Here is a 25,812-nt window from a genome sequence, read left to right as displayed (position 1 = left end):
GTCTGGGAGTTGAGCGGGCAGGACTCTGACACCTGGTGCTGTTTGCACGTTAATTCAGGGGCCTAATTGAAGAAAGCGCAGACTACCGGTCAGAGCATCTAGGCTGGCAGAAACCGTCAGCCTAAGGCGGCCGAACAAATGTGGGGCGGGGTAAAACCGGCCCCCCCCCCCCCAGCGTCTCTGCGCATCTCTTTCCTGGACCCTTAAAAGTCATTAGAATCTATAACACTTCCAATGCCGGCGCTCAGGCGGACGAGCACTGAGGCAGGGGGCCTGGGGACAATCAACGTCACCTGGAGGCTGCTGGGGAGAAGTTCTGCCCCTCCCCCCGCGTATGAGGACTCCCAACTCAGCACAAAGTAGTTACAGAAGAGGGGTCTGCACCCACAGCGCCCCAAGAATGAGGAATGGGACAAAAGGCAGAGGAGGGGTTTGTCACCGGCAAAGCCCATGAAAAATTCCTGGGAGATAAAAATAGAATCTGGGCAATAAAATAAAGTCTAACATTTATTCCTCTGTGCTTTGTCTAATTTCACGTGCTCCTAGGGTTCCGCATGCAGAGGTCCCACAGCCGGCACTTCAGACCCGATTTCCTAGTGCAGAATGGCTGGGTCGACACCTCAGCTCACGGGGCCCCGTGCAGACTCCACGATACAGAGCCTGAGCTCCAGCCAACCCGGCCCTCGAGAGCTCCGCCCCCTCCCTCCCGCTGAGGCTGCCGGGATCCCTACACAGCAGCCCCGCCCACAGCCCGCGGGGGAACGCACGCTCTCACCTGTCCATTCTCTGATCAAAATATAAAGTTTTCCTTTGCTTCTGAACCAAACTCAGTCTCGTTCTGTTGGCTCCAATGACACTGGGCAGGGGGACCCTTGTCGGGGCCCACTCTGGAGGATCAGTAACAGAATTTGAGAACATTGTAACTTCAGTGAACAGATGTGTGAGCCAAACTGTAATGAACGTAGAGCAGTGTATAAGGCTCGGGTAAAATAAGATGTTTCTAACACTTCCATTGGATATTTCCATCGCTTGATTATAAGCAAGTTCAGTGGAGGGTTATTGTCTTATTTGTCAGCTCAACTTTACAGAAATTAAGTGATTTTTTTCCAAGGCTGTACATCTAATAATCTTGACTGAAGCTTCAATCTTCTTTTGAATGCTTTTCCATTGAAAATGATACCTCTCTTTCAGCTCCCCCATTTCTGAGGAATATAAAATCTTATAACTTATTGTTACCAAAGGGGAAAGGCAGGGGGAGGGATAAATTAAGAGTTTGGGATTAACACATACACACTGCTATTTATAAAATAGATAATCAACGAGGACCTACTGGATAGCACAGGGAACTACACTCAATATTTTGTAATAACCTATAAGGGGAAAGAATCTGAAAAAGAATAGATATCTGTATCTACATCATCTATCAACGCCAGATAAAATGTAACCTAAGGGTGGCCGATGGTGACCGCTTCTGACCCTCAAGACTTCAATCATCTAAAGCTTGGACTCTGCCTACTGCCCAAGGCCCTCCATGAACACGCATGTACCCATAGCTTAAAACTTCCCCAGTTTGGGGGTTTGGGGAGACACTGTTTTGACAAGATCCCTGGTGTTCTCCTTACTTGCTGCGAGTAATAAATCCCTCCTTCTCCCAATCTTTGGCTGGGTTGTGTCTTTTGGCTCGACACCCACCAAGAGGCAAACCCAGTTTTCTGGTAACATCTCTCCATCCAGACCCCCAACCAGCACTCGTGGTCCCACCTTGACAATAATTCTACAGTCAGTTGTCTTGCTTCCAACACATGGAAATCATGTTACGTTTCTGTGACCAAAGCTAGGTAAGGGGCAGAAACACTCTCCCCATTTTATCTTGTGAAGCCCCCTCTGCAGATCCATTGTCCTCGAATCTGATGCCTCACTTTAATGGAAAACACTTGCAGGGCGTTTTGGTTTTATTTATATCTCATTTCCGAAGGCTTTTTAGACCTACATTGCTTAAACATACAGATTACTCCTAAGTGCCACTTCTACTTTGAGATTTAAAATTCTCCCAGTGTTTTTTCTAATATACTTATTATTCCATTTGTTGCGTTTAAATCTTTGAACGTATGTTGTTTATTTTGTGTCTCATCAGATTTTAGTTAATTACCTAGTTTTCCCCTGAATAAAGCACTACTCATCCCAAACAGTTCTTGCCAAAACTGGGTTTTACAAGGAAGGGAACAGGTGGGCCCAGGAGAAAGTTCGGGAGCACGACTACAGTCCGGTGGAGCAAAGACCCTTGTTCAGGGCACTGGACGGCCACGGCCACCCTAAAGACCCACCGCCCGCTTGAGGCTCCAGGATTGAGACGGGCTGCCTGACGGCGGGCGGAAAAACCAGTCAGGGAAAACCGCGAAGCTGCTCCTGCGCGCTGGAGGCTTCCTTTCAGACACGCGCGGGACCCAGAGCAGCCAATCCCCGAGCGGCGGGGCGGGACCTTCTGCGCGCTCCGCACCCTCCCGGCCGCCTATTGGCGGGACCGCTTCTGTCGCAGCACCGATTGGTGGCTTGCACCTGACGGGGCTTTACAAGCCGGCTCCGCGCCCTTCGCTTCGCCTCACCTCAGGAGTTCGCGAAGCTGCAGAAGCCGGAGCGCGCGCCGGGCCGGGGTGGGCCCTGCGAGGGGACAGCGGGGAGACTGACGGGAACTGCGAAACCCTTATAAACCCTCAGCCCGAGGCCTTCAAATTCCAGGCTGGGAGGCCCCAGATCCCCTCACCCTGAGGGGCTCCAAATCCCGTCAGCTTGGAGGGACCCCGGGTCCTAACCTGAGGGACCTCACATCTCCTCAGCTTCAGGGACCCAAAGTCCCTTCACCCACAGAAACACCAAATCCCCTGATGCTTAGACCCCCCAAATACCCGGAGTAACCCCTAGAGGTTAGGCGCCCTAAAAATAGCACCTGCAGAGAGGCCAAATTTCCCTACCCTCAGAGGCACTGACTACCCTCAGCCCGGGAACTCTTAACCCCTTCATCCTCAAAGACCACAGCTACCCTCAATGTGGGAGAACCTAAAGCCCCTTAAGGAGAGACCCCCGATTTCCTCAGGCTCAAAGGTCCCAAGTTCTCTCAACCTGCGCCTTCTACATCCCTTCAGCCAAAAGACGCCAGATACCATCAGCCTAAGGGACCCTGAATCCCCTCGGGTCTGAGGAACCCCAATTCCCTTAGCCGGAGCGGCCCAAATCTCCTCAGGCTGAGCGATCTGTCCCTTAGACATAGAACGCACGTTTTGCCCAGATTTTTCCGGAGTCCCCAGGTGGAGATCCCCAAAGCCCTCCTTGGAGAAATAGTCCCTGTCCCTCGCTGGAAGAGAGCCCTGCTTGTCAAGCTGACCCCAGCCCAGCAGTCCGGGGCTTCCAGGTCTCCTCAGGACTCCCTCAGGCACCCGCAGACACAGCCCTCCCAGTGCCTTTCCTCAGAGGGCCCGAGTTGCAGGGGGGCCAAAGAAACCGAATCTAGTTCACCTTAGGCTGGACTGTCGTGGCTGGCGAGGATCCGTCCACCCCATCAGTACCCTCCGCATCCTCTAATCCTTGCCGGGTCCCCACACCTTCCTGCTCGGGACACCCCAGCCGAGGAACACAGACCTAGCTCTGGGCAGGGGCCGGGGCTACCTCAGCACCTTCTCCTTCCACAGGCACCTTGGCCTTGAGGCGGTCCCAGGCCCATGAGCACCGACAGGCGGCCGGAGGACAGCACTGAGGGAGATGCTGGGAGAACAGCGTGGAAGCCCACGGTGAGCGGTGGAGGAGGCAGAGCCTGGCTCGAAGCCGGCTCTACAGGAGGGACAAGGGGCTGGTCCCTGGAGGGCTCAGACTCCTGGCCTGCACTGCTGGGCGACCTTCTCTGTGAAGGCACGCAGGATGGGGGTGCCCGGTCCTGTCTAGGATGGCGGGGCGGGGCGGGGGGGACAGGACACTAGAGCATCGTCAACTGCCGTGTGTCCAGGGAGAGCTAGGAAAATGCTCAGCGTCTGCTCAGTTAGGCAGGACACGGTCAGGAAGGAAAACCTTCATCCTTGTCTCACAGAGACCACCCAGCGGCCTCCGGCACACCCTGCACGGGGTGGGGGAGGGGCCCAGCTCTAAGTTCTGACTTACATTAGTAAGTCACTGATGAAATCGGTTGTTCTCTCTAGGCCAAAGACGCTTTCAAAGACATTTCCATATACTTCTCCAAGGAAGAATGGACAGAGGTGGGAGAATGGGAAAAAGTCCGATATAGGAATGTGAAAAAGAACTATGAAGCGCTGGTTACTCTAGGTAACAGGGAATGCTGGGCGCCTGGGAGCCTGGGAAGCGCGCACCACGTCTTCGGTCTCAGCGCTAGCTTGGCTCTCTCTGAGATGGCTTCGTCTGCTCCCAGTTGCCTTCCGTGTGGAGACCAACCTGCAGGAAACGTGTCCTTCTGTATTCAGTGCGGGCCTGGCCCTGGCAGCGCAGAGCTCACCCCTTCCAGACTCTCCCAGCCCATCCTACCAAGTCACACTGGCTCTGTGGCACTTCCCATCGCCTCTGGGCTTTGTTCCTCCTTCCAGCTCTTCCCTTTTGGAACCAAGATTTTGCTCCTTTCCAGGTCTCAGAGCCCCTCGGCCAGCTTTCATGTGTCACCGCAGGCAGGCCATCAAAGCCCAGGTGGGTGACCCTGAGGATTCTGATGAAGAATGGACTCCAAGGCAGCAAGGTGAGGGGCCAGGAAGATTTAGAGGTGTCTTCCTGAAAACAACCTGGGTTTGGGTCTCAGCTGCGTCTCAGGCATTAGCAAAAAAAAAAAAAAAAAAAAAAAAAACCATAATTTTTCACCCAACAAGCAAGATGCAAAACAGAATATTATACAGTAAGAGACTATCCATATAAAGTTTTTAAATATGTAAAATAATTAGCCTCCCCTTCTCTGCCATCCGACGTGCGGTTGACTCTGCTCCTCACCATGTCTTCTCACAAGACTTTCATGATCAAGCGATTCCTGGGCCAGAAACCAAAGGAGAATCGTCCCATTCCCCAGTGGACTCAAATGAAAACTGGTAATAAAACCAGGTACAGCTCCAGGAGAAGACACTGGAGAAGAACCAAGCTGGGTCTATAGGGAGCCACCCATGAGGTGGCACACGTATTTATGCTGTGGAAGGTCACTTGCATCTTACCGTATCACTCTGAAAGCATCACTACTATCTGGACAAATGCATCCATTTGTTTTATTGGGAAAAAATGATTTTTCTCCTTGTGTCAGTGTTTCTGCATTAGTGCTTTGGCTCAGTAATAAATATGAGAGCTTTTGTTGGAAAATATATATATATATATTGTTTATAGGTACATTAAAAGGCCGTAAATGTATAAAAATTTGAATGTGAATAAGAAGTACCAAATTCATCACCAAAGGAGTAAGGGCTGGCAGGTGGCTTCATTGTGTCTTGGTTAGTTTTTTGTTTGTTTTTATTTTGTTTTTGAATTTTGAAATAGAAATTAAAAGACCCACAGTGGTTGTGGCAGAATGGTGACATAAGACTGAATGGAGGTGGATATATAGGTTTTCCAGTATAATTCTCAATAGTTTTCTCTTTTTTTTTTTTTTTTTTGGCTGCGTTGGGTCTTCGTTGCTGCGTGCGGGGTTTCTCTAATTGCGGCGAGAGGGGGCTCTCTTCTTTGCAGTGCGTGGGCTCCTCGTTGCAGTGGCTTCTCTTGTTGTGGAACACGGGCTCTAGGCGCGCGGGCTTTGGTAGTTTCAGCATGCGGGCGCAGTAGTTGTGGCACACGAGCTTAGTTGCTCCACGGCATGTGGGATCTTCCCGGACCAGGGCTCGAACCCGTGTCCCTTGCATTGGCAGGTGGATTCTTAACCACTGCGCCACCAGGGAAGTCCCGAGTGCATAGGAAGATTTTTGAGTGTTGATTCTGTATCCTGCAACTTTGCTAAATTCTTTTTTTAGTTCTAACCGTTTTCTGTGGAATATTAGAGATTTTCTACACATAAAATCATGTCATCTGTGAACAAACCTAATTTTACTTCTTTCTTTCCAAATTGCAAGCCTTTTGATTCCTTTTCTTATCTAATTCCCTGGCTAGGACTTCTAGTACTATGTTGAATACAAGTGGTGAGAGTGGGCATCCTTTCCTTTTTTTCTTGATCTTAGAAAAGATCACTTTTTCTACCAATCAGTATGATGTTAGAGGTGGACTCTTCATATATGACCTTTATTATATTGAGGTAACTTCCTTCTATTCCTACTTTGTTGAGTATTTTTGTCATGAAGTAAATTTATTAGATACTTTATGAACATAGGATGAAGCACAGATGAGGTTTATGTCTATTTTTTTTTTAATTTTAAGAAAACTGTGATGCTCCCAGTGGAAGCATAGGCATTGATGATACAGAAATCATTTTCCATTCCCCCTTTGGTAATCCTTGCATTTGTCGCTCTCTGGTTCAGAATTCTGTGTCCTTAATTCAGATGCCCAGAGTTTGGAAACATTTACCAACCAAAACACTGATTTCTCATCATCTTTTAGTTAAACCATCTTGGGTGGCCTTCAGAGTGGAGCACAGTAAACACCAGAAGGTAAGTATTTCCCAAATCCTGTTGACAAGAAAACCTTCCTCATGGATCCAATCACAGGTAAGAATAGGAGAATACACAGAGTATCCTAGAAACTGCTGCTTCCTTTCATGATTCTTTAGCACAATGTCTGATATCATCATCATTTTTATAGTTAATAAGAATAGCAACAGTAGTAGGTTGTTCTATTTTCACGTTATTTTCATAATATTTCAGACTCTATTTTAAGCATTTTACATGAATAAACTCACTTTAAACCTTAAAACAATCCTGTAGTACCTATAGGTAGTGTAACTATCCCCATTTATATTGAATAGATCAAGAAACTGAGGTAAAGAAATGTTTGAGTATATGCCTGAGATCACAGTATCACTGGTAGTGCAATCTCATCCAAAGCTCCTTCTCTGAAACACTTACAAGCTGAGTAGAACTTCCATAGTTTTATAAAATTTACACTGTCTTATTCATACATACATCTTTATATCATTCATCTGACGGGTGATTTCAACCTCAGTTCTTTTCTGCTACGCCAAAGTGAGTGACATGCTAAGACCATCTGACTAAGGGAAGCTTACAGATCTGTAGGCAATTTGTAGAGTGGATTGTCCGAGACGAAGAAGGAGATGGACCCCCAACCTCAGAGCCTGCTACTCTAATAAGAGGAAGCATCTCCCAGCCCTGACTAGCTTCAAGTTTGATCATTGAAAACGAAAAGTAAGAATATAACTTTAGGACTTCATATAGGTTACCCGCGTTTCAACAGAAACTCATCCCTCTGGAACTGATTTCAAATGCTCATTCTTGCAGGAGAAAGTAACAGCTCCTTCCTCCGGGCTCTAATTAGGCAACTGTCATGTTTGGAATCATTTGCTTAGCCTGCCCCTGCGTTGCAAGCTTTGAGAGCCTGCTCCATACCCGTTTCTTCTCAGAAGTCCCAGGCCCAGCTCAAGGCCCCTGAGGGCCCCCTGGAGGTTTTCTGAATGAGTGACTCCACATTTAAACATTCACCTAGACGTAAGAGGGTCAAGGAGTGCTGGAGATAGTATCTGTGAGCTAGATTTCAAATAGGGAGACAGTTGAGGGGGTGAATTGATAGCAGGGCTGGACTCTCACATTCACACTGTACTACATATCAGTAGCTCACAAAACAATTTGGTGAACGTTATTAAATTTCATGTCCACTGTAACGTTAAGAATTAGCATGTATACCAATTTATGGTTCAGGAAACTGAGGAGAACTAGCTAGTCGTACAGCCTTATTCAAGCAGAATCGATGGGAACCAGCTACTCTGATTCCAAACATTCTCTCTAGGATATGGCAACCTGCAACGTTCAGCATCATTTTCTTTATTGTCTAGATAAGTTTCTGCCATACCATTTCTTTGTTCTCTTCCCAATCTCACTGCTCTGTCACCTCATTTTCCAGAAGTGTTTTGTCCCCTCTGTACTTTTCCACATTTCCTCGTCCATCAGAGGTCCACTAATTAATAGAAGACCCCCTCTTTTTTTCTATAAGCCCTTACCCCCCGCTTCTTTCCCAGACTTTGTTGATTCTTCCCAATTATTCTCCCTGACTCGCTCTCACTTTTACGGAGAAATTAGAGAGAAAGTTGAAGGGAAGGAACCTTAAGATATGGGTTCTAGTCTTGATTCACTACCCACTTAGGCCCTTTATTTACGCTCTAGTGTTCAGACTCCACCCGCCCCGGGTATTTCCAAGGGTTGTTGGAGTATTAACTAAAGTCATGCATGTGAAAACACTTCATAAGCCCTAAAGAACTAAAGAAATGCATGTTGTCTTTCACTATGTGACTCTCCCGTTGAAGGCAGTGCCCCCGGTGCCATTAAGTAATGAATCTAGTTTGAAGAAATTGCCAGGAGCAGCGCAACTGCAGAAGGCAAGTGGCCCTGCGCAGGCCCAGAGCCCAGCGCCCCCTCCCGGAGCAGCAAGCACCTCTGCATGGCACACTAGACAAAAGCTGGGTGAGAGAAAATAACCTGGGGGCTTTAGTCCCTCTAATTCTTCTAGAAACGCTGATTAGTATGGCCTAGGTGTGTGGGGTGGACTTGGGGTAGGCGTGGGTTTAGGCTGGACTGATCTGAGACCTGAAGTTAGCACTGGGGCCTTGGGAAAATCTTACATGTCTTCTGTGGTCCTGATTGCTAATCTCTAAAGTAAACATAAGGATACATAACTCGTACAGTGTTTGAAAACATCAAATTAAATATAAAAGTACGGACACACACACGTTGTTCAAAAATCCATCTGTGATAATAGTGACCATGCTTTCTTAGTTAAGGCCTCTGCTCAATGCCTAACACGTAATGTGCCTTAACCAATATTTTCTGAATGAGTAAATGTGTCAATGAACCATTTTCTAAGTAGAAAGGTTGGGAAGTTAAACCTAATAATGGGAAGAACAGGAAGCTAACATTGAACTGGGCGTCTGTAGTCAGTGTGGAGCCTCGGTCTGTCTGAACCAGTAGCTAAACGGGGGAAAAACAAAGTATACAGAAGGACAGGCGATGATTTGATGGGAGGGGATTTCACATTTTCTGATAAAACAGGGACCAACACTCTAGACCCCACCAACCTTGCTTACCTACTCTTCTCCAACTTAGAACGCAGAGCAAAGCAGATTGAAGTGAAGATGTATAGCCTACGAGAAAGAAAGGGCCACGTGTACCAAGAGGTCAGCGAGCCCCAGGATGACGACTACCTCTGTGAGTGACCCCACTGGCCCATTACAGAGAAGGCTGTTATGTCTTGCTACAATAATCTCACCTTAGCATTTGGTCCCCAAATCATCCCCTTTGTCTAGTGACTTGGGGAACAGGATTGAGGCCAAATGACATGAGCGCCCCAGTTCTTTCTGAAAGTCTTTACAACCAGGAACACGCACTGTATCTTCCCTAATCCCTGTCGCTCTCGCCTCCAGATTGTGAGAAGTGTCAGAACTTCTTCATTGACAGCTGTGCTGCTCACGGGGCCCCTACATTTGTAAAGGACAGTGCAGTGGAGAAGGGGCATCCCAACCGCTCAGCCCTCACTCTGCCCCCTGGATTAAGTATCAGACCATCAGGCATCCCTGAGGCTGGGCTTGGAGTATGGAACGAGGCATCCGATCTGCCGTTGGGTCTGCACTTTGGCCCCTATGAGGGTCAGATCACAGAAGATGAAGAGGCCGCCAACAGTGGATACTCCTGGCTGGTGAGAAACACCCACCTCTTCCCCTGTCCTCTGGCCTCCACATCCCTTCTGTGGATGGGTAGGGGGGCCTCACCTTCAACATGCTAGGACGTGGATGGGGACAACACGGTTAGCTCTGTGTACTGAGTGCACTTTGCATGAACACGGAACTTCTGCTTAAAGATCAGAGGCCAGGTGGGAGCATGGTGGTACAGGCACAAGGAAGCGGCTCCTCCCGTGCGGGGCCCTTGGCCTGAGCGGACAAATAGACTCAGACATGAGGATGGTGATTAAGGAGCTCATTGCGTGGTCACGATTGGCAGTTGCATCCGTGCAGGCTGAAGAGCACTGATGACAGCAGAGTGAAATAATTCTTCTATCACCTCCCACCAAAAAAAAAAATAAAAGCCTTTAGCTTCTTTTTCTGACACTCAGATCACCAAAGGGAGAAACTGCTACGAGTATGTGGATGGAAAGGACACGTCCTGGGCCAACTGGATGAGGTAAGTCCAGTAGGTTTCCAGGTTCCAGAGAGGACACTCATCTCTCTCAAGCCCATGTCCCTTTCCTTCTCAGACTGCCCCCCTCAATGGTTTTTACATCTTCTGTCCCTCTTTTTTCTCCACACAATGCTCTTTCATTTCAAGAGACGTCAGAAAAAAGGAAATAAAAATATAGTATGTGTCCTCAAAATACGTCTCTGTGCTCAAGAAAACTGGGGTACCTGAAAACAACTTGAGGAGTCTAGATTCACCAGGGACACTTATTTACCTAATTAACACTTATCAAGCACTTACTATTATGCTCCAGTTTAGAAAACGGAGTCCATTACTTAAACAGATCACATCACCCATGTCCTTACGGAGGACACACTGCAGACAGACATTAAGCAATTGATTTTAGGAACATTTAATCATAATTTTCCTATTTTTCAAGAAGTGCACAGCACCACCATAACCTACCGGGAGGTACCTTTAGTCTGTGAGGGCAGCCACCTTCCCAGCCTTGCTTCCAGTGAGAACTGGGTTCTGAAGCCAGGAGACAAACGGACTGCAGGATGGTTGTGAGCAGCCCCTTTCTCTAAGGTCCCCTCCTTTCATCAGGGGAGGCAGAAAATGAATAAACTACTATTGTTCTGTGTTTCGAGCTAAGTCAGAGAGCTCTCCAAGTTTCTACAGGAACCTGGGGGAGGCAAGTGAATGGGGGCCCTGGATGCACGTGGGGAGACTGGAGACAGACCTCTCGAGAGAACATAGGCTGGGGCTGAGTGCTGAGGGATGTGTGCTAAACTAGAAGCACCAAGTTCTGTGGAATAAAAACAGAACTTCATTGAGAGTTTAGAGGTCACCAGTTTTACGGCCAATCCACGTGGAGACAGGTCTGGAATTGGGCTTTGGAAAACAGATAAGTAGGTAAGGAGAGAAAAGCAATCTGGCCTGGATGGGCAACAGCATCTGGAGATAGGAATTCACAGGAAAAGCTCGAAGGCGTGAGCAGCAGGTTCCCGCGCAGCAGCAGCGGCAGCTGGGGCAGCACCAGGCCGCGATGGCAAGGAGCTGGCTCGGGTCTGACGGGTGGAGGGAACCCATCGCCTGCGCTTTCTGTCCCTTTCTCTGCCCCAACCCCAGGTATGTGAACTGTGCCCGGGATGAGGAAGAGCAGAACCTGGTGGCCTTCCAGTATCACAGGCAGATCTTCTACCGAACCTGCCGGGTGGTCAGGCCGGGCTGTGAACTGCTGGTCTGGTACGGGGACGAGTACAGCCAGGAGCTCGGCATCCCGTGGGGCAGCGGGTGGAAGAGCCAGCTCGTGGCGGCGGGCAGAGGTGGGTGCCACCGCTCTTCCAACGCAAAGCAAGAAGCACTCCTGGGGAGCTTTCACGGTCCGGCTTTCCATCAGGGTAAACTCCAGTCTGGAGTCAGCAAAGTTTCAATTAAGATGCTTCAGAAATTGATCCATAAGCCTTTGACTCTTAGGGAAACTTTTTATATTAAAATTTTTTTCTTCTAGTTTTTTTAATCCCTCATGCAAAAAATATATAACATCATATAGGGCTGAAAGGCTTAGAGGAAAAAAACAAGTTTTCGAGCACCTACCAGCTCTCTCACCTTTAGCCATTTCTTCTTCATCTCCTCCATATTTCTAGATGATATGTGTACACGTTGATTTGCATTCAGTCACCATTTCGGTTCGTTGTCACATGAGTTCATACACTGTGCCAGGCAGGGCTCCACGAACTGGAAATAGAGATTGAACAGGACGGTCAGAATCACTGCCCTAGAGCAGCACGTGCCTCATACCAGACAGCAATTAGTGCTTTGAGGAAAAGTAGCCCAGAAAAAGTGCCTTGGATCACTGTGAGCGGAGGGGTGGGGTGTGGTGCTCTCCCGAGACAGCATTTGTGGGCAAAGTGTTCCAGGCAGGGGAACGGCCAGTGCCGCAGCACCAGGGCAGGAAAGAGAGGCCATGCAGGTGGTCAAAGAAGGAAGCACAGAGCGAGAGGAAGCAGGCTGGACAGAACACGGAGGCCTCAGGGCCTGTGCTCCACGCACAGACATGGGGGTCCCCCTGGGTGACGTGAAACAACCGTGCGGTTTTCAGCTGCAGGGGGCATGTTCTCTGCTCTAAGATGATGCTTTGGCTCATTTTTTGGAAAGAGATAGCAGTGGGGAATCCGCTCAGAGGTCAGTTCATCACCAGGTGAGAGGGGAGAGCAGACTGGCTGAAGAAGGGCAGCAGCTGGGGTGTATTTTTAAACAGAACTTCCTACTGCATTTTAAACGGACTAAGCCTGACTGAAATCAATGAGGTGTGAATACTCGTTGGCTTTCTGAGGAAGGACGTACTTTCATTTTCCACTTTATGGAAAACTGAGAGAGAAGCAATTCGTGACCTAATTGGGGCATCAGGAGCCAGAGTCCGTTAGTCAGTGGGACCTGGACCACTCGGTCTTGTCCAATCTGAATCCCACTTCCTCACAGAGATTCAGACACAATGGCTGCTCAACTAATACGTCTCTGTGAATGAGGAGCCTCAAATCCAGCTTTCCTCACAGGTGCCCTAACCACTACCCTACCCTGCCTTCCACATCTGGAGATCTCCAGGATGAGTGCCCCTAACTTAATAAACTCCTTCCCCTCGTAGGAAGTCACTCGGGGCGATTCCACCTATCATCAAGAGTGTTCTCTCCCAACAGGATAGAATACCTGTGGCCCCTCTGTCACAAAGTCATAGGACTTTTCAGATACACCTATGTGGGCAAAGGTCACTGCAGTTCCACCTCTTATAAGGAGTGACACTGCCTCTGATGCTACTTGAAGGTCCCTAGTCAGGGCCACAGGTAGAAGAGGCCCTTGATACGGGCTTTCTGGATTTCTGAAGAAGACAGAGTGAGTAAAAATGGAAGGGAAAAGTAGACTGTAAAGGCACACTTGCTGGGAGACAGAGCTTGTGCTGTCAACACTGAGATGATTAGTGGTTCAGGCCTTACCGGAGATAAACCATCTACCTGACCAGAAGCTTCCTCTTTCAGCAGACCCAAAGCCCAAGATCCATCCATGTGGCTCCTGCTCTCTGGCCTTCTCCAGTCAGAAAATCCTCAGCCAACACGTGGAATGCAGTCACCCGTCTCAGGTCCTCCCGAGAACATCTGCAAGAGACCGCGTCCAGCCAGAGGATCCCTGCCCAGGCTATCAAAATCGGCAGCAGCAATATTCTGATCCACACAGCTGGAGTAACAAACCTGAATGTCAAGAGGTCAAGGAAAGGTCCAAACCTTTGCTGAAAAGGATAAGGCTGGGGAGGATTTCAAAGGCCTTTTCCTCCTCTCCCAAAGGACAAATGGGGAGCTCTAGGGCACATGAGAGAATGATGGAGGCAGGGCCCAGCACAGGCCAGAAAGTGAACCCAGAGGCCACAGGCAAATTACTCATAGGGGCAGGAGTATCAAGAGTTGTAAAAGTCAAGTACAGAAGCTCTGGGCAAGGCTCCAAGGATAGGTCTAGTCTCACCAAGCACCAGAGGACACACACAGGGGAGAAGCCCTATGTTTGCGGGGAGTGTGGGCGAGACTTCAGTCTAAAGTCAGGTCTCATCACACACCAGAGGACACACACAGGGGAGAAGCCCTATGTTTGCGGGGAGTGTGGGCGAGACTTCAGTCAAAAGTCAAATCTCATCAGACACCAGAGGACACACACAGGGGAGAAGCCCTATGTTTGCGGGGAGTGTGGGCGAGACTTCAGTCTAAAGTCAAATCTCATCAGACACCAGAAGACACACACAGGGGAGAAGCCCTATGTTTGCGGGGAGTGTGGGCGAGATTTCAGTCAGAAGTCAAGTCTCATCAGACACCAGAGGACACACACAGGGGAGAAGCCCTATGTTTGCAGGGAGGGTGAGGGAGTCATTACCAATAAACCACACCTTAGCCACGGGAGGATAAATGTAGCCACCACATACCTCGGCTCTGAGGGAGCTTCAAAGGAAGTCTATGACCCCTTACATTCCCTAAGAGTGTGATGAGCACAGAAATAACTGGTTACGTAGATCCTCTGCTTTCATGATAAGAGAGAAGGTAGATAAACAGCAGAGGGTGTCTTACTTGCCCTGGAGATGTTCATACCAATCCCCTTCATGGTTTTTGGACTCCTGTTTTAATAAATTTTGTCTCCACACAAATCTGAAGCCCAGACTGTGTACCTCATTCCCCCCTTATCACTGAAAGCAGTGGGGTCCAAGAGGGCCACAGAGAACGCCTACTCGCAGCCCCGGTCTCCGTAGGAACTGAACCCCTGGAAGGGCATTCTCCCTTGGCCTCTCCTCATTCCTCTCTGGTTTCCTCTGACTTCTGTAGCCTCAAAGGTGAAGGCCTCGTGCATGTGTGGGTGCATGCCTGTGTGCCTGGCTCAATCTGGGGTATCTGGTCTCCCTCGCTCTCTCTTTGCTGTCGCCTCAGGGTCAGCACAGCATGTGGACTCCAGATCCAACCATAGTGGGTCAATTCTCAGCTCTGCCCTCACCAGCTGTGTGACCTATGGCAAGGTGCTCAACCTCTCTGTGCCTCTTTTCTAATCTATAAAATGGGATGGGAGTGCCAGCCTTTTGGTTTGATCGATAAGCACAGGCAGAATCTGGCACAGAGGCTGGCTGAGAGGGCAAGCCCCGCCCTTTGTTATTCTCTCCCTGCCCACGTCTTCCAGGTCTTTAGAGCTGGAAAAAGAAGGGGCCACTCAGGCACTGGTCAGACACAGCTGCTTCACCTGCAGACTTAGCTGCCCTGACGAGGAGGTGAGAGGTCAGGATGCTAAGTGCGGGCAACCTCCCTTCCCACCGCTGCCCTTTCCGCTGAGCCTGGGCAGCCCCAGAGCCCCTCTACACACAGTCACCTGGGAAAGGCGGCCCTCGCCCACACCTGCTGAGAACGGAGTCTGGAGCCGCGCCTGCAGGAACCGGACCACCCGTGAGTCTCGGAACCTCTCCTGCCCCCCTGCACACAGTGTCCTCGAAGCCCACACCGCAGCTTCTCTAACGCACGTGCCGTGTACCTGGGCCTGTGTGCTTCAGTGCAACGGTGTCACCACCTTGAAATTCTTAACTGTTGAATATTTTATCCCTCAACTCACTTTTTCTAAGAGAAGTTGGTGGAGAATGGGGCACACTGTGGGCAGAGCAGGCCCGCACAGTGTGGGCTCACAGCTAACGGCCCCGAGGCCCCGGGAGCTCAGGGCTCCCGTGGAGCCAGCAGCGCAGGTGCACAGGCTGCACGTGAGGACGAGGTGGCACGAAGCCTCTCCCGCTGGGTAGGTGACGGTACTGACAGCTCCAGGAGGCCACGCTGTGCTTAGACCCAGAACTCAGTTCTGGTACAGAAAGGAGGCCCCATCCTCTCCTCTCTGAACAAGCTCCCTGCCCCTGAGGGAGCCCTAACTTGGCCCAGTCCTGTTCCCACCACAATGGGTTCAGGAAGGCCGAAGCGGGGAGCCCAGACCCCATGACTGCGAACAACGGCCCTTAGTCCCCCTCCCCGTGCAGGCTTGGGAAGCATCTCTACGTGAACCACGTGGATGTCAATAACAAACAGCCACTATTACTGGCTCCCTTCTTTCATGCTTTTATAAGGGAATCTGTGTGTCTGTGGCTTTGTTTCCCTATGGGAAGAGAAGCACCATAACCTTTCCATCTTCTGCGGCTCTCAGCAGCGGCCACGGGAGGGACGGAGTTGGGGGTGATGCCGGCAGAGGGGCTTCGACTGAAATACTGTGGGGGAGGGGCCCCAGAAACTTCCAGGGGCTTCTCACCTGCACCTCCCACCAGAGGTGGCCCTCGAATCCCCTGCAAGGCTGAGCAGTTCAAGGCCTGCCCCCTCCCCTCCCCTCCCCTCTGGCAATAAACCCCATTCCTGGTGAGGCCGCCAGCCCCCAAGACGCCCCGAGTCCCTGGCCCCCATCATCCGCGGCCTGCACAGAAGATGGATGACCTGTGTGGTGGCGGCGATGGTGTGCGACCCCACAGTTCAGGCGCAAACAGGCACTCCGGCCTCTCACCCAGTCTCGGCTCACCTCTAGCAAGGGGGCTGGCGGCTTATACACCCTCCCGCCACGGGCAGCTGCGTGCTGAAGGGGGGCTCGGAGGAATGTGCGCCGCCTGACACGCGCTGGGCTCGGCTCGGGACGCCTGCAGGGCCTCCACCTGACACTGCGGGTGCCCTGGATGGCCACACAGGACACCAGCAGCCTCCATCACATGTGCCGCTCTGACCGCAGTGGCCCCATGGCTGTGCCAGCCCCACCGGCCTGCTGCTCTACCGGGACCCTAGCTGAGCAGGTGAGCGCGGAGCACAAGAGGGTGAACTGGTCTTTGGCTGCCAGACTCCGCCTGGTCGGCCACTAGCCCAGCCAGTACCTGAGGCAGAGCTGCGTGTGGGGAGGGTGTCACCCACAGACGCTGTCCTCAAAGCTCAGGCCCCTGAAAACTTACCAAAGAGGTTCCCTTAAGTTCGTTTTCAAAAGTAGGAGGCCGTTCATCTATCACCCAGAGAAAACTCCTGTAACATTCTGAAATATGTACTTTAAGATCTTATTTTGCAAGCTCTCGTGCTTGATGTCAGCAGCTTTGCTGTTTTTTTCTTTTTCTCGTAATATGCAGGTGCTTAGAAAAAAAAGAAATTTAGAAAATACAGAAAATAAAAGCCACTCATAATTGTATAGGCAACACCAATTAATACAGCATCTGGTCACCACACACAGACACATGTGCACACACACAGGAACACACGTGCACGTTTTTCTTCTACGAAATCTTTTGAGCCCCCATCTTACCTTGTCACCGGCCTCTGTTTTTGCTCACCAAGACGAGCCCGCTTTGGCCTCGTGACCGGTAGGTTTCCATGCAACTCAGAAGCAGGCGGGCAGCAGGGGCTGTGAGGGGTGGGCACCGCCTGGCCCAAAGTGAGGAGACAAGAGCGAGCGCTTCTCCTCCGGGTGCAGTACCTTCAGGGGCCGCTGGGGGAGACACCGAGGAAGAAGCCTCTCAAACGCCTTCCCTTCAGTTTCCATGGTTACAACGTGCCCCGCGTCCCGGGGTCGGACGGGGGTTTAACAGACCTTCTCTTGTTGGACATGAAAAGTGTTTCCAGAGAGAATCTGTCGAGATCTTGGCCTGGCTTGCTGCAGGGTTACCCATGTGGTGCATTCGGGGCTCAAGGAAGTTCTGCAGCTTCCCGGGTTTAGGGCTAAAGCACACCCCGCCCTCACCCCTCCCGCGGTCACTGCATCTTCCCCTCCAGAGGAAGGTGTCTGGGACTATTAACTGCAAAGACACTGCCGAAGAGGACAAAGGCCATGGCTGGCCCGGGCTGGGGTGCTCCCTGGGGAGCAGAGGGGACATGGGACACTCACTGCTGGTCTCACCTGTCCTGCGTGCTTATCGTCCTTCTCCGTGATTGTGCGGCTTTCTGCCCCCGGGGGGGCTGCCAGCGAGGGGCTCCCGAGACGCTGCAGGCTGGGGTTGGCGGTGGGAATGCTGGAGGCCAGGAAACCCAAGACCCTCCAGCAGGTCAGTGCGGTGTGGACAAGACCTGGCCTCACTGGATGGCTAGGTCCTGTCCTTCGGGACACCCGCTCTGGACCCCCGTCGGAGGTGTGGATGTTTCCCCGATGCCCACCTTGGTCTCAGGAGGCAGAAGAGAGACTGGGTTATCCCTCCCACCCGCTGCCCGGAGAGTCACAAGGGCCCCTTCCCAAACAGCCGGAGCAGGCTTAGCAGAGGGAGCGCTGGGGTCTCACAGGGTCACTGTGGAGAGGGATTTACTCCTGACCAGGATCCTTCTTTGCTGGTTCTGTTTCTGTGTTGTCTTCACACCAAATCTCACAAGGACAAGGCCAGGTTTTTACAGCATCACTGGCCCAGGGGCCAGCGAGCCTCCTTATGGTGTGTTTGTTACAGGCAGGGAGACAGGGCGGCTGGTGTGACGCTCCCCCAGGCGAGAGAAGGGACCACACTAGGTTGTGTCTCCTGCGGGGTTTCAGGGGTGCTGGCAATAGGGGCGGCCACTCCTTTTCTAAATATGTCAGACAACCGCTGAGTTCTGAAGTTATTCATGAAACTTTTTTTTTTTTTTTTTGCAGTACGCGGGCCTCTCACTGCTGTGGCCTCTCCCATTGCGGAGCACAGGCTCCGGACGCGCAGGCTCAGCGGCCATAGCTCACGGGCCCAGCCGCTCCGCGGCATGTGGGATCCTCCCAGACCGGGGCACGAACCCGTGTCCCCTGCATCGGCAGGTGGACTCTCAACCACTGCGCCACCAGGGAAGGCCATGAAACATTTTTTGAGCACCTGTTATATTGCAGGTACCACACATGAGAGTTGCAGAGGTGGAGGTGGGCAGAGCTGGGTGTCAGGAACCAGCTCTACGGTCGTGGAAGAGGCTGGGGATTCCATGAGATGCCGGCTTCTGATGGCACAGTAGACATCTTCTACCACAAATATTAGCTGCAAAGATACATAATAAAGAGAGAGGCATGACTCTTGCAGCAAAAATAAGGGTGTGGGGTGGAGGAGAAGGTGGCAAGAAGGGTTGAGCAGAGAGAACAAGCAGGTCCTGTCACTCCAGTGGTAAGCTTGCAGGACCCAAGCCACCAGGTCAGCTCGGTCAAGTCCCTGCTCTGCACTTAGTTACCATGAAGCCCTGGAGCCTCCACTTCCCCTGCTGTTGGGTTGGTACAGGAAGTTCTCAGCACAGTCACTGCTGCCATCCATATGAGGCTGAGGGCCCTCTACATGTGGTGTCCCGTCCAGCAGACCCTCGGCCATACCCTCCGAGCCCAACTAAGGCCCAGATGAAGCCTCACTTCGCTGGGTGGCCTCACTGGGGACCCAGGTCCCCCTCCCTGCTCTCACTCCAGGACGCCCTCACCCACAGTCAAAGCGAGTTCGTGGCCAGGCCCACACTCCACCCCTGAGTGGGGAGAAGGAAGGGGCTGGGGGGCAAAGTGCCTTCAGGCAAGTGGTGCAGGAGCTCATCCATCACCCCTCCTGGTCCGTCCCTGGGAGCGTGGTCACGGGTCACGTGCAGCTGCAGTGCTTCCTGTGAGGACGCAAGCTCTCTGCCGTGAGCACTGAAGCAGGAAACCCTGAGTGATCTTTCCGAGGCTGGAAGACTCCCCGGTCGTTGGGACGAGAGATAAAGCCAGAAAGTGGGTTCTTGCTGGGACGGGCCTTCTCTAGACCCAGCTTGGGGACAGCAAGGGTGGGACAAGGGGCCCCGTGGAGACTGTGCAGCCGAGTGACAAGCCCACGTTCACCCGGCGGGAGGCCTTTGAGGGGTCTGTGACGGAGGAAGCCCACCCCATGAGACAACAGAGGGTTTCAGGGACACACGGCAGCAAAATCAGGGGAAATATGAAAACTCTGGGAAACTAAAGTACGAATATCAAAGAAACTCTTACTGCCCTGAAGGTTCCCCCTGACATGAGCGGGGGACAGCTCCAGGACTGCAAAGGTTTTTGTGGTTTCAAGCAGCAGAGACCCTGCTCCACAGCAATGGGGCTGGGGGGCTCGGGGGGCCACAGGCAGAATCCCACAGAGATGGGTCGACAAGGGCCACAAAGCATGGGGGCCCTTCGGGGATCGTGGGGCTGCTGTTGTCCGGGGTCGCCTGCTGGCGGCCGCACCCCTGCCGTGTCCCTGCTGCTCACAGACCCTCCCCCGCGGCTGCTCTGGCCCCATTCCCTTCATGCTCCCAATTCGTGCCCCTGAAAGCAGCAACCTGACTGACTGCTCCTGATTCCGGGGCCAGCAGGACTCCCTCCAGCTCTCCCTCCCCAGGCGCCAGCCTACTCACAGACTTGGCGGCGCCCCAGCAGCTGCTTGTCCGGAAGCTTCTGTTGGTCTCACGAGGCACCACAGGCAGCACTGCCGTGTCCATATACCCATCGTTTCCGACCGACACCTGGGGATGGACGCTGAGGTTCACGGGAGGTACTGGGCATTTCGTAGCAAAGGGAGCTGTGAGAGGATGTGCTCTGTCCCCTCCTGGCCTGCGACCAGCAGCCACTAACGCTTCCTCCTGGGCCTCCACGCCACTCACCAGGCAGCACAGGCTGTGCTCGGATCGCCCTCCTGACGCGCAAAGCCATTTGGGGTCCTCTCCGTGGACCAGACACCAGAGGCTTGGTTCTAGCAACCAGGACACACTGCCCCGAACCCGTCGGCCCAGCCTCACCACTTCTCTCCCTCTGGTTTGTGTGCTCAGCCCCAGCTCCCGCAGCGTGGCCAGGGTCCAGACAGGACTCCCCTGACAACGGTAGGGGAAAAGGGAGGACAGAAGGGACCCGAGAGCAGTGCGACAGATGGAAAGATGGGATATAGAAGACAGCCCTCCCCTCAGCCACCTAACAGTTTCTCAGCCCCTGAAGTTAATGGTGCACAGGGTTCCTATAGTGACAGTCACATCAAAGGATGACGTGAAGATTTCTGAGAAAGTAAACAAATCATTTGGGAATAATTATAAGACTTTGGTGAAGTGTTTGAGCTGCCACTTACATCACCTGATGCAGTTTTGTTATCTTCATAGTGAGTAGACTAAAAAGCGAAGATATTTAATTTTAGAGTCTTTTTAAATACATTTATTTACTATTTATTTATTTATTTTTGGCTGCCTTGGGTCTTTGTTGCCGTGCGCAGCCTTTCTCTAGCTGCAGCGAGCGGGGGCCGCTCTTTGTTGCGGTGCACGGGCTCTAGGTGCACAAGCTTCAGTAGTTGTGGCCCGTGGGCTCAGTAGTTGTAGCTCGCGGGCCGTAGAGCACAGGCTCAGTAGTTGTAGTGCATGGGCTTAGTTGCTCCACGGCGTGTGGGATCTTCCCGGACCAGGGCTCGAACCCGTGTCCCCTGCACTGGCAGGTGGATTCTTAAGTACTGCACCACCAGGGAAGTCCTTAATTTTAGATTTTATATTAATTTGTTTGGTCGTGCTGGTTGTTAGCTGTTGACACCATCAACTCTTCTCCCCTTTGTCCCCACAGGAACCTCTGCAGATGGCGATAAGGATACGAACAACATGGCCACTGCCTACATCCTCAGGCAAGCCCCTCAGTGCCACATCACAACACGTTCACCATCAACCAGCACAGGGGAACCATCGGTGTGCCCACTGCTGGGCTGGAGTGACAGGTCAGGGGTCAGGAGGGGGCCACCCAGTGATGCAATCAAATCTACATTTGTCCCAGCTGGTGAGGCACAGACACAACCCGATCAGAACAGGCACCAGCGGTAAAGACGTAAACATAAGACATGACGCCATAAAACTCCTAGAAGAGAACGTAGGGAAAACATTCTCTGACATAAATCATACCAATGTTTTCTTAGGTCAGTCTCCCAGGGCAATAGAAACAAACATACAGACAAAAAACCCAAATAGGACCTAATCAAACTTACAAGCTTTTGCACAGCGAAGGAAACCATAAACAAAACGAAAAGACAACCTACACAATGGGAGAAAATATTTGCAAACGATGAGACCTACAAGGGCTCAACTTCCAAAATATACAAACAGCTCATACAACTCAGCAACAAAAAAACAAAACAACCCAATCAAAAAATGGGCAGAAGACCTAAACAGACATTCCTCCAAAGAAGACATACAGGGGACTTCCCTGGTGGTCCACTGGTTAAGACGCTGAGCTCCCAATGCATGGGGTCCGGGTTTGATCCCTGGTCAGGGAACTAGATCTTGCATACCACAGCATAAGATCCTGCATGCTCTAACAAAGATCCCGCACGTGGCAACGAGGATCCCGCGTGCCACCAAATAAATAAATAAATATTTTTTAAAAAGAAAAGGAAGAAGAAGAATACATGAAAAGATGCTCAACATCGCTAATTATTAGAGAAATGTATATCAAAATTGCAACGAGGTACCACCTCACACCGGTCAGAATGGCCGTCCTTAAAAACTCTACAAATAATAAATGCTGGAGAGGGTGTGGAGAGAAGGGAACCCTCCTACACTGTTGGTGGGAATGTAAATTGGTGCAGCCCCTACGGAGAACAGTATGGAGGTTCCTCAGAAAACTAAAATAGAACTACCACATGATCCAGCAATCCCACTCCTGGGCATATGTCCAGACAAAACTATAATTCAAAAAGATACATGCACCCCTATGTTCATAGCAGTACTATTCACAATAGCCAACACATGGAAGCAACCTAAATGTCCACCAACAGATGAAGGAATAAAGAAGATGTGGTACGTATATACAATGGAGTACTGCTCAGCCATAAAAAAGAATTAAATAAGGCCATCTGCGGCAACATGGATGGACCTGGACACTATCATACTCAGTGAAGTAAGTCATACAGAGAAACACAAATACTGCATGGAATCATTTATATGTGGAATGTATACATGACACAAATGAACCTTTCTATGAAACAGAAACAGACTCACGGACATAGAGAACAGACTGGTGTTTGCCAGGGGGAAGGGCTGGGGGAGGGATGGAGTGGGAGGTTGGGGTGAGCAGATGTGAGCTTCTGTATACAGAATGGATAAACAACGTGGTCCTACCGTACAGCACAGAGAACTACATTCAATACCCTACGGTAAAGCGTAATGGAAAAGATTATTTTTAAAAAAGAATGTATACATGTGTATAACTGAATCACTTTGCTGTGCAGCAGAAATTAACACAACATTGTAAATCAACTATATGTCAATAAAAAAATATATCAGTTAAATAAAGAAGAAGACACCAGCCACTCAGAACAGACACTCAACCCATGAGAACAGACCCCAGACCAACTGGCACATGGACCAACCAGTCAGAAGAGGCGGCTGCTGCAGGCGGGGTCCTCCTGGCGCACACAGGCTGACGGTGAGCCCCGGGCGCAGTGAGCCCTGAGGGATCCCTGGAGGAAATCAGAACTGTACCCACAAGCCCCCTCCTCTAACTGGCAAAACGAAGTGGCTCTGCCTGCCACAAAATTAGACCACATCCCCTGGTGAAACCGGAAAACATTCCTGGCATCCTGACCCCGGAAGCGGTGACCACATAACTGAAGGGGTCCCAGGACCCCCCAGTTTGGTGCTGGGACTAGGAATATGTTGATCAGATCTCAATCCAGGGGAAGTCTCCTCCTGGGTCAGTTTTGGAAGGGGGTGGTATGAATTTATCAACGTCTGCTTCTCTGCTGAGTGGTGAGCCAAGATGAGCCCTGAGGTGTGCCTGACAAGACAGCACCCGGGGAAGCTAGTCACTTAGTGGAGGGAAGGCCCCCCACATTTGGTGCATCTGCTCTCTGGCGGCACCTGTGGTCCCCGCGCTGACCACCACGTGCCTGTGTGCCGGCAACCCCCAAGCTGAAGGCTTGTGGTCGCAGCCGCAATCACAGGCACCAGCAGCACCAACCCTCCCATCCTCAGCCCGACCTCGAAGTCCAGCTGAGGCCAGCGGATGCCTCGTGAACTATGTTCTACGGTGGCCCATGTGTCGCTGCTGAGCAGCAGTGTCATGATGCAGGCCAGGGGTCCTCAGCCTGGCGGAGCATTAGAACCCCCTGGGACTCACTGACCCACAAATGCTCCCTGTCCCAGGGCGAGGGCAGCCAATCCTGGACCAGGCAGTGACCCGAACGGGCACACGGGTGCAGAAAGCAGAGTCCACGACACAGACAAGGTGCGGTTGTCCCGGGGCAGGGAAGGGGCCTCATCTCTGGCCAGAGCTCTCTGATGCCCCGGCTTAAGACTAAGGAGGCTTCGGGCACAGGGGTTGTGGTGGGAACAGACTCGGAGCTGCTTCGGAGACGTGCAGCGCAGGACACATGGGTGAGTGAAGGACAGAGGCAGCTTCCCGTAAAGAAACAGAGTGCACAGGCTCGGGGTGGAGGAGAGCCCGACGAGGGCTGGGAAGCAGGGCCTGGAAACCGTGCCTCTCTCTCTCCCGCGCTCTCTTCTTTCATGCCTGCCCTCTTCGTCTACTTAACTCCCGCTCTGCAGCCTGACGTCTCTGCCCGTGCGTATCTGCACACTCCTGCTGCCCATTCATTCAAGGGATACCGATGGAGCACCTACCTCTGGCCAGGTCCTATCCCAGGCACAGGAACAGCCTTGACGAAACAGACAATAACCCAGGTCCTTGGGGAGCTGAAATGCTACCGGGGGCCAAATGCGCCCCTCCTGTGACCCCCACCCCTGGCTTCGCCTTCCTCAGCCTGCCGGCAGGCCCCCTGACCTCCAGCGCCTGTCACCCTCTGGCACCGCCCATCGTGTGGCCTTCTCAGCTCATAGCACCATGTGAAATGGCCTTCCCCTCGTCACCTGTGTCGCCTCAGTGTACCTGGCGATGCTCAATATTTCCTCAGTGGAGGAAGGTCCCAGCTGCCCTCATGGCCCTTCCGCTGAGTTCTGACACAGCGGCCTGGAAGGACTCCCGGGGTGGGGCGTGGAGTAGGGGCAGGGGCTCGGGCACCCTTGGTGTCATAGCGCAGCTGCAGTGCCTCAGCGGGGCCCCAGAGGCTGGTCCCACGTGGGCCTCTCCAGGGGCTCAGGGTAGGGCGGGGACCTCCCAGCGCCAGCACAGACCCAGACGGCGGCCCGACCGGCTGCCTTCTCCCTAGGACAGGAGGACGGGTGACCCTCGTTGCTGCTCAGCGTCTCGGCCACCCGGGAAGAACGGTCAGTTCCAAGGTACTGAGCACCCTGTGTGTAGTTATACGTTTTACCTGCATGATCTCAACTCCCTGAAGCAGAAACGCTTTGGGCTACCCACCTGGAAAAATCAACGCGAGTGCTTTAAAATCACTGCACTTAACACAATCCAGACGCGAAAGGCCCCACCCACCTGCCAGGCGGTCCAGCGGCAACTCCAGGGATGCAGCTTCTTTCCTCCTCAGCGTGTGTCTTCCTTAGGGCCTCTGTCTGTCCGCCCGGGGCCGGGGAGGGGGCGGGGCAGGGGGGGTGGGGGGGTGGAATGCTCCAACTCCAGCATCACACTCACCTGGTCAGAAAGGAGTGGGGAGGAGGGAGGAGCTCAAGGCCTGTGTCTGGTCTCTTTTTACAAGAGGCCCAGCAGGTAGACGTGCACTTTGTTCCCCCTCCTGGCAGCAGGGTCACAGCTCGGGGTCACGCGGCGAGCACGGCATGGCTGGCACTGGGCCTATTAGGCTGGACCCCCATGCCTACTCTTAATCAACCCACTGCCCTCCCAGAGGCACAGGGAAGGTTCCAGGTGAAGCCTGCAGGCTGGGGAGCGGGCCCTAGCAAGGCCCCAGAAGGAGCTGTGACGACGCCCTGCCCTGCCCCGCGCTCTCCCAGAATAGGTTTTCTCTCGGGGCAGAGAAGGACGGAGGGGGTAAAAGGGCACCCTCCAAAAAAGGTTTGATTGTTGTTTTTGTCAGCTTGACATTTGAGACTTCAAGTGTCCAAAGAAAGGCTACAGAATGAAAATAATCAACGCTTGTCGACACTGCTTGTCCCAGAGGTGGACCTGGTATCGTCAGTCTTTCGTGTACCACACTAGAAAATAT

General features: G+C 52.0%; 2 protein-coding genes across 2 annotated transcripts; both read left to right on the top strand.

Moving 5' to 3' along the window:
* Positions 1-3,713: 3,713 nt before the first annotated feature.
* On the top strand, positions 3,714-16,547 carry PRDM7 (PR/SET domain 7; the record flags this gene model as incomplete). The annotated part of the gene is made up of 11 exons (XM_082677849.1): positions 3,714-3,782; positions 4,185-4,308; positions 4,622-4,729; positions 6,553-6,606; positions 9,222-9,323; positions 9,539-9,810; positions 10,225-10,292; positions 11,418-11,614; positions 12,186-12,223; positions 13,325-13,522; positions 16,356-16,547. 11 exons carry the CDS (start codon positions 3,714-3,716, stop codon positions 16,545-16,547), a joined length of 1,422 nt encoding a protein of 473 aa, XP_082533975.1.
* Positions 4,976-5,131, top strand: LOC309837445 (large ribosomal subunit protein eL39-like; the record flags this gene model as incomplete). Its single annotated transcript, XM_082677930.1, has 1 exon — positions 4,976-5,131. The coding sequence occupies one exon, from the start codon at positions 4,976-4,978 to the stop codon at positions 5,129-5,131; it is 156 nt and encodes a 51-aa protein (XP_082534056.1).
* Positions 16,548-25,812: the final 9,265 nt, after the last annotated feature.

Source organism: Grampus griseus (assembly GCF_964374135.1).
Source record: "Grampus griseus genome assembly, chromosome: 19".
Lineage (NCBI taxonomy): Eukaryota > Metazoa > Chordata > Mammalia > Artiodactyla > Delphinidae > Grampus > Grampus griseus.
Note: the sequence above shows the minus strand (reverse complement) of the source record. Positions and strands in the feature narration are given on the sequence as shown.